At 49.2% G+C, this 14,983-nt stretch overlaps 1 protein-coding gene across 1 annotated transcript; it reads right to left on the bottom strand.

Annotated features, from left to right (window-relative positions):
- Positions 1-2,298: 2,298 nt before the first annotated feature.
- LOC119153906 (ectonucleoside triphosphate diphosphohydrolase 2-like) lies at positions 2,299-14,810 on the bottom strand. Its single transcript, XM_037400878.1, has 9 exons — positions 14,622-14,810; positions 12,343-12,460; positions 10,532-10,682; positions 9,635-9,794; positions 8,101-8,328; positions 7,166-7,438; positions 6,283-6,378; positions 5,081-5,215; positions 2,299-4,038 (listed from the first exon to the last, which is right to left on the bottom strand). Exons 1-9 carry the CDS (start codon positions 14,733-14,735, stop codon positions 3,808-3,810), a joined length of 1,506 nt encoding a protein of 501 aa, XP_037256775.1. The 5' UTR covers positions 14,736-14,810; the 3' UTR covers positions 2,299-3,807.
- Between the last annotated feature and the right edge of the window lie 173 nt (positions 14,811-14,983).

Raw genomic sequence — 14,983 nt, 5'->3', positions numbered from 1 at the left:
TTTTGATTTCCTTCTTAGTGATACTTGCTGACAGCTGCAGAACTGCAGTTACCTGTGAGCAGAATCTGCCAGAAGAGCTCTCCCATGGTTCAGCTTGAGTGAGAAGCATAAACATAAAGAATTTATGGACGGTTAGAAAACCCTCATTATTGATCATTTCCCAGATTACCTGGGCAGCAGAAATCTATTTAAAAGGAGATTCTAGATTAACTCACTCACTCTGAAATGAAAATGCTTGCAGTCCTTTGTTTACAATGCAGTTGTGGGAATGATTAATAATGAGGCTTTTCTAGCTGTCGATTAATTCTACAAACTTATGTAGTGCTGACGTGAAGGAGCTGCTTCTACGGAGAGTTGGGAGGAAGGAATATGTTGCTTTTATTAGTTTCCATTAATCTCATAGGTTCCCAATTTTGGGTTTTTTTTTTTTCTTTTATGACTAAAAACACACTTAAGGGCTTTTAAAATACTGTAGCTCGTAGTCTAGAAATACATCTGTAAGTGGTTTTTTTTTTCTGCCAGAAAGAGAGTGGTGCGCTGCACTGTGAATGCTGCCCATTCCAGGTCCAGTTCACCTGGTAACCCTGGCTGCTGGGGGCTTGTGCTGGTTTTGGCTGGGATAGAGTTAACTTTCTTCACAGTAGCTAGTATGGACTCCGTTTTGGATTTGTGCTGGAAATAGTGTTGGTAAGGGAGGGATGGTTTAGCTCCTGCTGAGCAGTGCTTTCTGAGCCAGGGGCTTTCTGCTCCTCACCCCACCCCACAGCGAGGAGGCTGGGGATGCAAGGGGCTGAGGGGGACACAGCTGGGACAGCCGACCCAAGGGATGTGCCATGCTGTGTGGCATCATGCTCAACGTGTAAAGCTGGGGGAAGAAGAAGGAAAGGGGGGATGTTTGGAGTGATGGTGTTTGCCTTCCCAAGTCACCATTAGGCAATGGAGCCATCCAGGGGATGGCTGAGCCCCTGCCTGCCATGGGGAGCGGTGGGGCAATCCCTTGGTTTGCTTTGCTTGTTTTCAGGGCTTTTGCTTTGCTTATTGAACTGTCTTTATCTCAACCCATGAGTTTTCTCACTTTTTTGATTCTCTGCCCCATCCCACCGGAAGGGAGTGAGCGAGCAACTGCGTGGGGCTGAGTTGCTGGCTGGGGTTAAACCATGACAGGGCTACAGCTTGGGATGGGCAGCACAGTCATTATAGGAGAAAAAATACGCCTGCCCCCAGGAGGGGACAGCAGTGGCAGTATTTGGAAGGATTGGGACAGCAGTGGCAGTATTTGGAAGGAGCGATGGGAAAGGAGGGAGTGGAGCTGCTGCTTGCAGCACATGGACCATCGGGGGAATAGCGTCGGTGACGGAACTGTCCCACTGTGCCTTTGGTGAGAACAGCAGCTTTTAGCTCAAGAGCTCAGGATCAGCTCTAAGTCAAGTGGTTGGGGGTTGTCTTCGCATGGCAGAGCGGTGGCTCAAGGTCAAATGATGGCTCAGGTGTCATGGATTTTATGGGACAAATTAGGCCATCTGTACGTGCCAGCATTCAGTACAGCTCAGTGGCATGTGCGAGGCAAAAGTGTCAGGAGGGCATGCTGAGCTTCTTGCCTAATTGCTTACTTATTATCTGGGTGGAAGTCTCAAAGCTTCTAAACAAGAGCTTGGGGAAGTTCTAGCCAGTGTCCTTTTCTCTTGGACTCTGTGACCTAATATTCAAAATCAGGAAGGTGTAATGACTGAGCAGGCCAGAACACCTGGAGTCCTGGGGCTCCTGACATCACACTGGCTTATTTCCATTTCTGTCAGTGGTAGGAGTCTTCTTGGGCATGTTGCAAATCTCAGCCAGCAATCCCACAGTTCTCCAGTGTGCTGACAGGTCACAGAGCCAGAGCTCTGTTTAATGATTGCATTTCCAGATGCAGGACGAATGAAGGCTCTGGAATTTCCCAGATATCACTGACTCCCTGATAACCTCTTTTTTTTTTTTTTTTCCATTTTTTCTTTGCAGGCTTGCCTGAATGCCTCCTACCTTATTCAGATAGTTTGAGCAAAGAACACATCAAAGATGTAGACTCGTCTCTCATCAACTAAACACCAGCAGCCAGGTTATCAAGTAATTTTCTGCCTGCCTGCCTGCCACTGGGAAGAAAGTGCCTTCAGGGGTTCTCATTGTGTGCCCTGAAAGTACACAGCCTAACAGCTCTTGAGTAAACAGAGGGGAAAATCAGTATCCCCCATCCTCCTCACTGAAACACTGTATTCACAATAAAACCCCCGCTTTGATCCCTTGCCAAGGATAACACAGACAGTCTATTAAAACATCTTTAATAACATGATATAATTAAAAATATCTAACTTGCAACTCAAAGAAATGAATATGAAGCTCATTTAAATCTGTTTCCACACCCCTCCAAACTTGACTGACAGGTTCCAAACCTTCATTAATTGGCCTGAAAATTTATGAATACCTCAATATTATGGGGGAGGGGGGGTGTCCTATATATAAGTTGGGAGCACAAGGAATTAATAATCAGATTAGAAAGGATTTGGGTGCCATGGTAGCTTTAAAAATCCTGCAAGGCGTATCACAGCATTTAAATTTGTTTAAAGTGGTCTGAAATTAGTTGGAGACGCTCATCCCTTAGGCTTTTAACAGCCTGTGTGTTTAAGTCTCTGAAGGCATCAGAGAAGTGAATTCTAAATGCTTTAGTCAAAGGACAGCGCTGGTCTGAATTGATCCCTTTTCTTCACAGTAACAGAGAATTTGTATGGCATCTGACTTTTTAGACAGCAGAACAGACCAGAGGTGCTGAAATGACTGCCAAGCCCCAGAGGAATCCTGAGTGCCGGATTATAAAGTAACTGGTCACAATCTAACATGTAAGTCATTGGACTGACAATTAGGAAAGCTGTTCCTGGGCCTGCTCTTGTTGAAAGGACAGTACTAGATGAGAGACTTCACTGTCAGAGTCAGCGAGACAAGCAGTTCAGTGTAAATGAACAAACTGGTGAACCTCAGCCCAGCACGCACCCTGTTTTAGCACATGTGAAATTAAATGTGTTAAGTCCTGGTTAAAGAGTTTAAATTGACAATTTTAACCCTGAGTTGCTATGACTCAACCGAGAGACAAGAGCTCAGCTGTGTGTCTGTGCCCTTTGTTTCTCCTTTGATGCTCCACACATTTTGTAGAGTCCAAGACTAAAGAGCATTGCTTTTGAAGGGTTCTCGGTCAGTAGGAGCATTCGCTGGAAGGGACATGGAAGAACAGACAGATCAGTAGTAGCAGGCAGAAAATACCTGCTTTTTCCCTAGATCATGGAAGCAAGTTGGTTGTTATATTCTGACTATATTTTAATGCTGTTCCAGTCTTCGCTGGTAGCGATACTGCAGGTATTGTCTCTCTCATGAGCACAGAAGAGGACAGCGCACTTTTTTCAGATGCCACCTCTCCTGATTAGACAAGGTTGTTCAATACTAACTTCACAACAGCTCAGGACCTGCCTGCTCAGAGGTGGTGTTTCATTAGGCTGACACAAGTAACATCAGCTGCAGCCCAAGCGAGATCTGTGCAGGCTGCTCTTATCTGGAGAACAAACAGCTTGCCATCCACCAGGAATCATAGGTTTCTTGCAGAGCAGGATCTGTTGTCTCAAAGTGCTCCATAGTGCAAGTGCTAGCAAGTGGAAATAAGGCACTGAGGCTCCAGGAGTCCTGCAAGAAAATCACTTGCATCCTCCAGTGACTTACATCTGTGTGATTTCTGTACATTCCCTATTAACTGCCCACTGGCAAGAGTATCGATTCCCAGAATACCTGTCAGTTGTCATCAAAAACACTGCTGTTCCTGTTACTGAAGCTGTTCTCCTTGACCATCACCCGGTATGAGATGCGCATGAAAGAGCCAGTGAGCAGCACAACAAAGAGGATAAGGAGCAAAGACCAGACCCCTGGTTCAATCCCTTTGAGGAAGCTTGGGCTGTCCTGGGGGATGGTGTTGGTCAGACTCAGCAGGTACCCAAGAGTCCAGCTAGATGATGCATCACCCATCTATCGAAATAAAAAGGAGGAGATGTCAGAAGAGAAGGAGACAATCCACCTCAGCTGTGTTTTTGTGCATAGGTCCAAAATATGCTTTATTTGAGACTGATCCAAGAATCAGGCTTGAAATGAGGAGTGATCACACTGTCAGTGCTCTGAGTGCACTAATAGGCTTTAATTGTCCTGACCAGCCTCACCTGGCACTTCCACCCACCCCTCTGCCCATGGGCCTGGCAGCTCCATTTAAGCTCTGGGCAGCCCCACCTTTCCCAAGCTGTGCTGTGGGTGTGTGCTCTTTTCTCTCCCGCTTGTTGACTGCTTTTCCCAGCTGGCCTTCAGGTCTGTGTTGTGGGTAGTTCTGTCTCTGGCCCTGTCGCCTGGTTGAACCTCATGCTGATGTTGTAGGCTGCTTGTCTCTGGCTTTCCAGGCTGGCTTCCCTGGATGGACCCGGGACCCCCCTCATTACCTTGCCTTAGCCTGATGGTCACCACGTGGCTGACTGCACCACTATCACTGATGTGGCCCTGCTCAGTGGGGCTATGCCTTTGCTGGGGAGTTGTGAAGGGGTCAAGGAATAAGCTTTTTTTCTTTTATGAAGGGGAGGACCTAAATCAAATCCCCCTTTTCTAAGGGGCTCCAGACTCTCAAGCAGTTTCAGACCTTGTAAGCCAGTTAGAAACCCTCACTAGTATTAAGTTGATGGCAAAGAAGTAGGGCAGTGTCTCTTGTCTCAGGAAGTATACTCGGCAGCTTGTTCTTGGCATTAAGTGGCGATTGAGCCGTGCTTCCTTCCCTGTTGGGCATGGACTCTTAAAGATGGTGTTGCTGCAGATAAGGTTTTTGACCCGTCTAATTTTTTGGTGGGAACAAGCATAATTCCTAGATCTCTGATGCCGGTTTTCTTGCTTATCACAATTGTGAACTTATTTTGCAAAAAATGTGTTGCTGGAGAAACCTAGCTTGTTAGGGGTTGTAGGAGTGGGGACAGGCTGGCTTTACTGAAGCCATCCCTTCCCTGTAATTGGAAATATCACACTGTAGGTAACTGACCTTCTTCTGGAACGCAGTCCAAGCAGGCCTGTCAAAGTCGAAGGTGTATCCCTTGGTACTGAGGTGAAGGATAAAGGCAGACACAATGCAGTAATTGGCAACTCTATCCAGGTTTGTGTGGGAGTCCTTGACCAGCTGGTGTCATTTCCAAAAGAAGATGCAGGAAAAAAAGAAAAGAACTAAACATTCAGTAGCTGAATTTCAGGTCTGCTCTAAGCTCTCCTTTCCTGCTATGGGACTGACTGTAGGACTAGAGGAGAAGGTTGTGCCCTGTGTGGACTGAAACAGTGTTTCCCGCATCTGCTGGGCTGTGGTCCGGGAACCAGTGCCATCCCTTAGCGCCTTTGCTCCCATCTTATTAAAGACCAGGCGGTTCCAAGAGCAGCAGGACTGGCAGCCAGGTCTCCTACAGTCACCTGGCAGGTGAACTGCTTGATATCATTCTCTGCTTTCTAGTTAGGTTGAGCTAATGCTGTAGGCTTTCTCTCAACGGACACATTAACAAGACCTTTTGCCTCTATCCGGAAGAGAAAGCTTTAGGGATGTGCTTATGAGCTTTGCTACCCCATTAGCAAATGCTGTAGAAATTGTCGTTTGTCACTGTGGATGCTTGGTCAGCTGAGGTGCAAATGAGTCACCTCATAAGCCACCAGCTGAGGGTGAAAAAACTTGGAGACCATTCCCCCTGGCTTAGTCTCCATGGGCCCCGGTGGAATAGGAAAGCCCCTGGAGTCTGAGCAGATGTGTTCCTTGCACTGAAGGAGGGGAGGATAACAGAGACCAAGGGGATGGACAGGAGTGAGTCAACAGCCTTCCTGTTTACTCCTTAATAGTCAGTAAAAGTTACTTGTGGCTTTTCATTTAATTAAGTCCAGGTGTTGCCAGCAGCAGCTGGGACTTGAGAGGAAGGAAAAGAAGTCAAGCCTGTTTCCCCAAAGAAAAAAAACCAAAACAACAAAACAACCAAACAAAAAACCACCAAAAAAACCCCAAACAAAAAATTGAAACCAAACCAACCAAAAATAAAACAAGAAAAAACACCAACAAACCAAAAAACCCACCAAAAAAACCCAGGCAAATGGAAGTTTTTCTCTGAGGGAGCCAGTAAGTTATGGTTCTGTCAGCCTGAGCCCCATGGGCTCTTGTAACAGATCATTCCTTACTTCCCGGTCTCCCTGCACATGAAGTTATTCTACAGTTACCTCTTTGACAGACATCCCACAGAGCCTGTTGACTGCCTGACCCAAGTCGGGAGAGGGGACAGTTTCTCTCATGAAGTCCATGGCCTCAGAAATCACCTACAAGAGCAGCAGAAAGAATCGGCAGGTTGGACTGCGCTCTGCATCCTTGCATTGTGAACAGCGCCTATAGGAAAGTAGGTGGCAGTAGCTGTGGGGTGCACTGCCAGGGTGCCCTTTCTGGGTGCCTCTGAGGGGTGCAAGGAGGGCAAGCAGCAGTTATTGTCTGGAGATGGAAACAAAACTGTTTCTAGCTCGCATGCAGCAGCCTTTCTGGCCCTGCCTGGATAAGTAGATAGTCCTTATGCTCCTTGGCACCATGTCCCTGGGAGGCTCTCAGGGGCAGGGACCTAGGGAAATTTCTGCAGTTCTTCCCTCTGAAATGCACTCAGTTTGTCCTAGGATCTTGAGCTTAACAACCAAATGACTTTGGACACTAGATGCACGGTCTCAGATATAAGCGTGCTTGTGGTGGAGCGTGCCCAGATGTTTGCTAAGGAAGTGGCAGAGGATCTTCAGCTTTACCGCAGGTTTTGTGTGGCAAGTCCGGCTCAGCACTCAACTGCTGCCTCTGTGGAGCCCAAAGTTTGTCTCACAAGCAGACGTTGCTGAGACATGGATGAAGAAAGCCCTAGCACAGTTGGTGGTGGGAAGCCTGGGGTCTGTATTTGAACAGCTGTGTGCCAACGAGGGGCAGAGGACAGGAGTCTGTGTGTACAGCACTAGCCCTCTTGGCTAGCAGAAGGTACAGTGTGGCTGGTCCTACTGTATTTATTAATGATGAAACTGGTCCCATTTCATGGGTTCTCCATACCAGTTGCCTACCCCGGTGTAAATGAGAACCCACCAGAAACCTGGTCCGGAGGGGCTTGAAAACGCTGCTGAGGGAACTTTTGAAGAAGCTGCAGGAAGAGGAGGAGTTGAGCAGGCTTTGCACAAGTCTCATGCAGGCGGTGGGATTGCTGGAGCCGGTGATGTTGAAGACTTCTTCAGGGGCAGGAATGTCTGACGTGTGATCGCTGGCAGCACAAGGCACAGTATGCACTGATCGCCACTGCACTTCCCGGGAGTAGGTGAGGGGCCAGCAAGGATTAGACACAATTTTAGCACTTCTCTGATCCTAGAGGCAGAATAAAACAAGGACAGAGGCAGCAAGAGAGGAGGTGCCATCCCAGGGTTTCATAAAGGGAGACAAAATATGACAACAGTGAAGGTAGTGTTCCTCTGCACCACAATGTTGTGATCAAGCAGGTTCCCAGCTCCTGCAGGGTTCAAGGCAAGCTGCAACGACTAGACCTGCTGTGGGAGGCTGAGGGGTCCTAGCCCTGTCTGCTCTCCCTTAGACCAGAAATACAATTTCAATGAATCCTGTACTCTTTCTAGTCGCAAGAAAGGGGCTGTTCTGGTCTGCCTTCCAAATGGCTCAGCCCCTGAAGGATCCATGTTTCTTATCTCTAGGAATTCCCCAGTATAACTGTGGTGAGGTAGGTCTCCGTGTGGGACGTTCAGGTCTCATATGTGTGGTTTATAGGGAGGCAAGTGGATGGGCAGTAAGTAGTTTATTTATGAAAAATTCAGTTTTGGTGGAGACCGAAGTGATTCCTGAGCTTGCATCAGATCCTTCCCCCCACCCCCAGTGAAATAGTTTGGAAGAACCAAAACACCTGCATGTTTTCAAAATGAAATACTGCTCTTTTAAAAATGCTTCAGGGTTAAAGTCAGAAAATGTCATCTAGTGATATTGTATCCAGGAACATTGCAAATACCTTCTGGCAGACTCACTTGAATAAGCATAGAGAGCAGCCTGCTGCGGAGCTGGTCCGTGCTGTGGCAGGGGCAGTGGTGAGTGTACACGTTGTGTGTCTGCCCATACAGCTGCAGCCTCACTCCCTCTTTTGGTGCCTGGTTCTCCTCTTCCACTTTGGAAGTGAACTGTGTTGAGGTTCCTCCCACGGACAGGACTCCTGCCATCCCCTTCGTGGAGGGGACCAACTGTCCACGCCAGTCATACTGACCCAAAAAGAACCAGAGAGGTCAGTTCTTAAGATTGTACGTCTGGGTTACAGTCAGATGCAAGCATTAGTGCACAGAGAGAGAAAGCAGCTTTCTGGTGTGGAACAACCCAACTTTTGTTTTTGCCCCACAGGATATGAGGATACTGAACTGGTGGCTTTGGAGGAAACAGAGGAGCCATTGAACAAGCACTTTCATCTGGGCAGAGAGCCACCCACAGCCAGCGAGAGCAAAATGGGCTCACCATCCTGGGTGGCTGCTCAAGGCAGTGGTCTCGGCAGGTAGGAGCAGGGGAGAGATGAGAGAGTGGTGGGGAGTGGGAGGATGTTTCCATATGGGCAGATATGGGCTTCAAGTGCTGCCTTGATGCTAAAGCGATCCTCCTGTCATGAAGAGCCCCATGGTTTCATCTCATGCAGTCTGGCAGAACTGATTTTGGCAATGCTGACGTTAGCAGTACAGGCAGGAAAGTTTAGGTGGGGGTAAGCCCTCTGTCGCTGGCTGGGGGAGGCTGTGTTGCTGCCCAGCAAGTCCTGAACCAGTGCATGCTGGCTGCTGGTTATCAGAACTGCCTTTCACTTTCCTGATGTGAAATAACTCAGTCTAGCTACCTTTCTCTTGCCCTTTGAGTTCTCCTTGAGACTCTTTGGCTTGAGAAGCCATAGGTAGAGCAAGGAAACTTAAATGTATTCTTTCTTTGAGTGCCTTCTGAATACAGACCAGGCCTCCATGCTGGGAACACCAGCTACGCTCTTCACTAGCATCTCAATGAAAAGAAATTTGATGGACTTTTGCTTTGGTACCAAAACACTCTGCTTCTCTCTCTACCATCCACAAGATGTCCCAAGGGACAGCTGGACTCCAGTGGCAATCCCACAGGACCCCACAGACAGCAGCAATGCCTGTTTGACAGTGGTGCTGAGCTAGATCTGCAGGGATTCAGAGCAGTGGAGTTCTTATTGATACCCCAGGGCCAGGCTGTGTAAGGTCTTTTATGTGAGCGTGCTGGTTGTGTTGTCCAGAAAGCCTCACATCTTCACATCTGTTAGGGCAACTTTATGAACGTGTCCATGAAAGGCTATATTAGAGGTTTGGTCCTTCAATCTAGTTACAAGTGTCTCACATTATGTCACTCAGCCAGCTAGTGCTGGATATGACCTGCCTCTGAGAGACAGTGGAAGTTGTGCTTAAGCATTGTTTAAAATACAGGGTTTTAACAACCCCTCCACATGTCTCTGTGGCTATTTCTTAATAGGAGTTGCTGAGCTCAGTTCTGTCCTCCCCAGGCAGGATCATCCTTTACCTTGAAGAAGTTCTCCAGGACATAGTTAACAGCAACCCAACTGAATGCTTCCTCAGCTGGACTGGATAGGATCTGTGCCCCCTTAAAGTCAAAGGGGGATGACTTCAGGGCCACAGTCAGGGCTGCAAGGAGACCATCGGAGAGGATGGGGTTGGTGAGGCTAAACAGAAAAGAAAAAGAAGGCACATTTGTTACAGAACCCTCCCAGGAGCAGCCTGTGGTGGGTGCACAGTGGCAGGGCCTCTGCTCTACTCCCCACTTTGGGCAGTAGCACAGAGGCACAATGACAGTCCCACTCTTGCTGCCACCTCCCTTTCCCCTCGCATGGCACAGCAGAGGGATGGTTTGAGCAGTTGTGCCACCATTCCAAATTTAGGAGTTCAGTACTCTGCCACTGAGGGAATCTGGTGGCATTACCCCACTGACCTCGTCCCCGCCAGACCTTACTTGTCCTCAGACTCTAAAAGGAGGTAAAAGTCCCAGTAACGAGGTGACTGAGAACAGGGTTCATGAATGTGTGTATGATCAAGTGGATCTTCCCACCACCATTCCCAACCTGCTGATAAGAAGCACCCCTGTAAGCCCATGTGAGTTGTCACATAAACGGAAAACACTTCGGCTTCCAGACCAACAAGTGTTTTCTCAAGCCCTAATTGTGAAGATTTCATACAGACTGGTAGCAGTAGCAAGACTGTCATCCTCATGGCTGCTTGGGGGGACTGTGGAGATGCAGCCATGCCATACTCCCCTCGAGTACATCAGGACCTGAAGAAGGTTTACCTGACTAGCAGATTAGGGATGAAACACACTGCAGAGCAGACAGGGTGAGATGCATTTACAGAATGATCCACATGACGTGTGCTGATCTCTGGGTATGGGTTTGCAACATTCACTCACTTCAGCTGCCTCATGCTGGCAGTTGCTCCCAAGTAGAGGGGGGTTTGGCTGTGCTGCTCTGCCGGGATCTCTTTCTGGGCCCAGTTCAAACATGGCTCCAAGCTCTTCCCTACTTTCTGAGGAGAATCTGAGTAGCTGGAGACTCCCAGACCTGAGAACCAGGGGAAAGAATGAAATTTTCTAAGGAAAGGTACAGGAGAAGTGTGAGAGCTGTTACCCAGCCTTACAAGAGGTTGCTGTCCTAGGGCATGGTTTAAGTCAGGACCTGTCACAGGTGGAATGAAGGAGTTCCTCCAGGTAGCTGTCCTGCTAAAACATGGTACTGGGAGCAAAACACATGTGCATGTAATCCCAAACAGCACTAAGAGAACCCTAGCTCTGCTGCTGAGACATCCCATAAATGACTGTCTCAGCCATGTGACTGCTGCAACAGCTGAGGCTGTCTCAGCCCACAGAGGACGAAATGTGGCTTTAGCCGCTAGAAAAGATAAGCAAAAGGATGCACTGCTGTGCAGACAGAGCTGAGGCTGACGTGTTATCTCTTCCCTCCAGCCACTTCCTCTTGTGTTGGCAGAGGTGGCTTCTGAGCCCCGCGCTGGCAAGCAGGGGCACCTCTGCTCTAGAGGAAGATGGTGCTGTGCAGGGGGAAGCTGTCTGCAAGCCTTGACTCATCTTTCAGCACTGGGCTCTTAGATGCTGGTTTTGAACTACTACTCAGGCAGAGTCTCACTTCCCCTACCTGTGGCCCACTCGTTTTCCTGGCTGTGTGACTCTCTCACCATGTGCTTTGCCCTCCTGGGCCCTGCTTAGGGCTGAGCTGCAGTTTGCCTACAGCTACTCAAAGGCTGTGACCGCACTGCCATGCAGACAGGGGACTGCTGCTCATGCCTGGGTGACAGACCTGCCTGGACCTCCTGCTGTTGCTGCTGAGCTGCTGCACCAAGTTACAGCTGCTGGTTTTAACTCAGCCACTGAATGTGGCAGCAGTCAAGGGATACATACAAGGTTTCAGGAGCCCTGATTGCATCTTCTGTATGTGGTTTGTGTTGTTTATAGTCTGCAAGGGTACAAGCCCTCTTCCCTGCTTGTTGTGCACCTGCCCTCCCACAACACGCTGCTGCTGAGAGTTCAAGGTTTCCCAGCATCCTGCTATAATCAGGCTTCAACATCAAAGCAAGATTGAGAGATAGGGAAGGAAAACCCCAAGCATTAAGGCATGAAACCCTTTCAGGTGGCTTTGGCAGGGTCAAGCTGATTCAGACTAGTGAGGAAGACCCCAATGTTCTCCAAAATGTGACACCTAAACCCAAGCTGAACTCGTGCTTGTGCTGTCAAGCCCCACATAGGAGGTTAGAGACTTCACACTTCTGTTGTACTGGAGCTACACCACCTACTGCCCAGAGTAGTTGGGAGGAGGCAGAAGACACCAGGAGCCACCCTGCAGCCAGATTTGTCTCCCTTGCTGTTCACTGTTTCGCCTGGGTGAGAAGCTCAGCAGCCTTGGCTCTGCCACTGATCCACGTGGACATCAGGAGCCCCATCCTCTCTGTGTGCTTCCCTGCTTGCAGCAGGCCAAGAGAACTGTCACCTGCTGCCAAGCACTCTGATGTCCAGCTGTGTCTGCCTAAATCTGCTCATGTTGAGAAGACCCATGTTAGAAATAACCAGCCTGTGCTTCACTATCTCCACTAATTCAGCTAGATGATACGGGAGCAAAGAAAACTGCAGTGACGGCCTATGCACCGATCTCTGGGTTTCCTTCCATCCTGTGCCAGTCCCACAGCCCACCAAGCACGAACTGGGCACCTTACCTTGCACAGGACAGGAACTACATTCTCTGATCACCCCAGTCTTGTTTGCCTTGGTAGTGGTCCACTGGTAGAGGAACAGGATGGTGCGGGATGGGCCAGCATCCAGAACAATGCCATACTGGAAAACCCCAAAAACATTCTAGATAAACACCACTGAATGCAGGTTGCTTTGTTGTTGTCAGGTTGCTCGGCATTACGTAGGTATTCTAGGTAACCCATGGGCCTGCACTGCAGTATTTGAGTCAGATTTTTACGTTCAATGAAAGGGTGAAGCCAGATTATGTGGATTTATAGGGAACCATCTGCATTTCTGAATATACATGAGGAGCAGCAGGAGTGGAGAGACACCCAGAAATGCATCAGACCTACAGTGGCATGCTCTGTTGGTGTTCCTGAAACCAGGCAGAGAGATTGCACTGAGAGCCGAGCCACCTGGAGCTCAGGAAAAACAGGTCCAAAAGCAGTGGGAGATGGCACTGTACAGGCTCTCAACTGATTCTGGGACTCAGACTGCTGCTGAATTGGTTTGCTAAGACTTTTGTGCAGGAATCGGAGGGCTGTGGCTTGGTGCCACTTCTGAGGAACCCAAGACTCTGGTATCTGTTTGATGCCATGCTGCAGAGATGGTGTGACACGGGCTGGGTTTGCCCTGGTGTGTGCCAGACCTGTAGGAGCTGCAGCACACTGGGACCAACCAGCACATACACTGTCCAGTGCAGCAGCCCGACAGAGATGTTTGTCGCAGCAAACATGAGATTTCTCAACACCTCATCCACCGACAGTTCTCCTGCTGCCTGGCCCATGAGGCCGAGGGCTTTCTTAATCTCTGTGCAGCCCAGTGTCTGGTTTATTTGTTGCTGACTGAGCCTTGCTCAGCTGCCCATCATATGTGAGGATTAGGAAATGAGAGCCACTGGGGTACCCTGCAGCACAGCCCCACATTCAAAATAGCCCTGGTGCTAGCCGAGGGTCTCCTCCTCTTCCCCCTATTACACGACCCTGAAGTGGGGCATCTACACAGATGGGAAAGAAATTTGTGAAACCTGGGAGGTACGTGGTAGTGCATGGTCTAAGCTGTATCTTGTGCAGAGATAGTTGTAGCTGTGACTGAGTGGGAAGAGAAACCTCCTGAGAGGCTGACGTTAACACCGTTGGGAAGGTTTTAGCACAAGACAGAGCCTGGCTGCAGGCTCCAAATGAAGCTGGCTGCCTGCTGCCTTCCTGGGAGCTCCCAGCAGCACCAGACTTGGTGTCCGGGCCAGAGGCTGGTGTGACTGGAGCTGGAGCAGAAATGCGGAAGGAGGATGGAGCCCACTGCCTGAGCCTGCTGGCATCCTCCCACACAAGTGACAGCGCATATTTCTTGCAGGGACATGTTGGCTGCTGCAGAAGAGGAAGAAACTAATGGTATTGGCAGAGAAACCTGGATTTTTTTCCTCCTTCACAAAATGAGAGGCTGGGAGCGCAACAAGGGGAAAGGATCACTGCATTTCTGCCCTAGCTCAACACCAGGGAGGGACAGAGTGTGGATCAATAAGGTTGTTTTTTTTTTTTAAATCCAGTTCTGTTTCCAAGAGGAGTGTGGAGGAGAGGTAGTATCTCTAAATGCACAGATTAACCTACTTCTGTTCAATTAAACCATAGCGTGCTGCTGATCTCCTCACCAGTGTGTGCATCAAGAGGCAGAGTGGATGGGCATTAACCACCCGCTCACCGGGCAGATCTGGCCCTGCCACCTAGAGCAGGCTGGCTCTTTGGTTAAAATCAAGATAGGACAGGAGAGGAGATGAGAACGCATGGAAGGTAATTTTTTTTTAAAGACAGAAGCAGCAGTTCAGGGCTAAATTCCTACTGACTTTCAAGAGGGACCTAGCTCTGTCCCTCCACCACTGGTTCCTTGCCACTCTGGGGTGGCTCCTGATATGGGCTGCCTCTCCTCAGCCTTCAGTGAGCCTCTCTGTGGATCAAGAACCACATCCAGCCTGTATTTCCTGAACCAGCCAAAGACGTTTATTTTCAGTTTGAAAAGCTACAGCATGTTGAAGGATGCCAACCTGTCCTCGCAGCCTTGTTCTAATCCCCTCCTCGGCTAGTAACTAACTCAGTAGCGCAATGAATGTACAAAGCAACAAAACGCACCAGTTTAAATGCCTGGCTTGCACAAGGAAACAGGCAGCGGCTTCTTAACGAGCAGCCCCACAGACAAGGAGAAGGTTCCCTGCTCATTGCCCAGCAGGACCCCCAGCTTGGCCACCCCTCGGGCAGGCAGATGCCCTTACCTTGGTCCTGAGAGGGGCGACAGGCACATCTTTAGTGGAGATGCAAAGCAGAACGATGCCCGTCAGTCCCGCTACGATCACTAGCCAGGGAGGAAGGAGCTCCCGCCAAGACATGAAGCGTCTTTTCCTTTCGCAAAGTCAAAAGAGGAAGCAATGGAGCAGCAAACTGACAGCAGCTGCTTTTTACAACCTTTAAAAAGAGGAGAAAGGCGGGGCCGGGACCAGGCTCTGACTTCAGCCCAGCCCCAAGCCACAGGGACCACAAGGCGCGCGTGGGCCAGGCTGTGATGCGTCAGGCAGCTCTCCCTTCCATTGCTCCATGCAATAAATAAAACAACGGCTTCGTGCCTGTTCAGTTTGAG

This window comes from Falco rusticolus, chromosome 9, assembly GCF_015220075.1.
Source record: "Falco rusticolus isolate bFalRus1 chromosome 9, bFalRus1.pri, whole genome shotgun sequence".
Classification (NCBI taxonomy): domain Eukaryota; kingdom Metazoa; phylum Chordata; class Aves; order Falconiformes; family Falconidae; genus Falco; species Falco rusticolus.
The sequence above is the reverse complement of the archived record's forward strand: the minus strand, read 5'-3'. Positions and strand labels throughout refer to the sequence as shown.

Coding starts and splice junctions, on each gene's coding strand:
- LOC119153906 (XM_037400878.1), bottom strand. CDS start 14,735: ATGTCTTGGCGGGAGCTCCTTCCTCCCTGGCTAGTGATCGTAGCGGGA. Junction 7,439..8,100: donor TGCTCTCTATGCTTATTCAA/GTGAGTCTGCCA, acceptor TTCTGCCTCTAG/GATCAGAGAAGTGCTAAAAT. Junction 6,379..7,165: donor CCCTCCGGACCAGGTTTCTG/GTGGGTTCTCAT, acceptor CTGCTCTTGTAG/GTGATTTCTGAGGCCATGGA.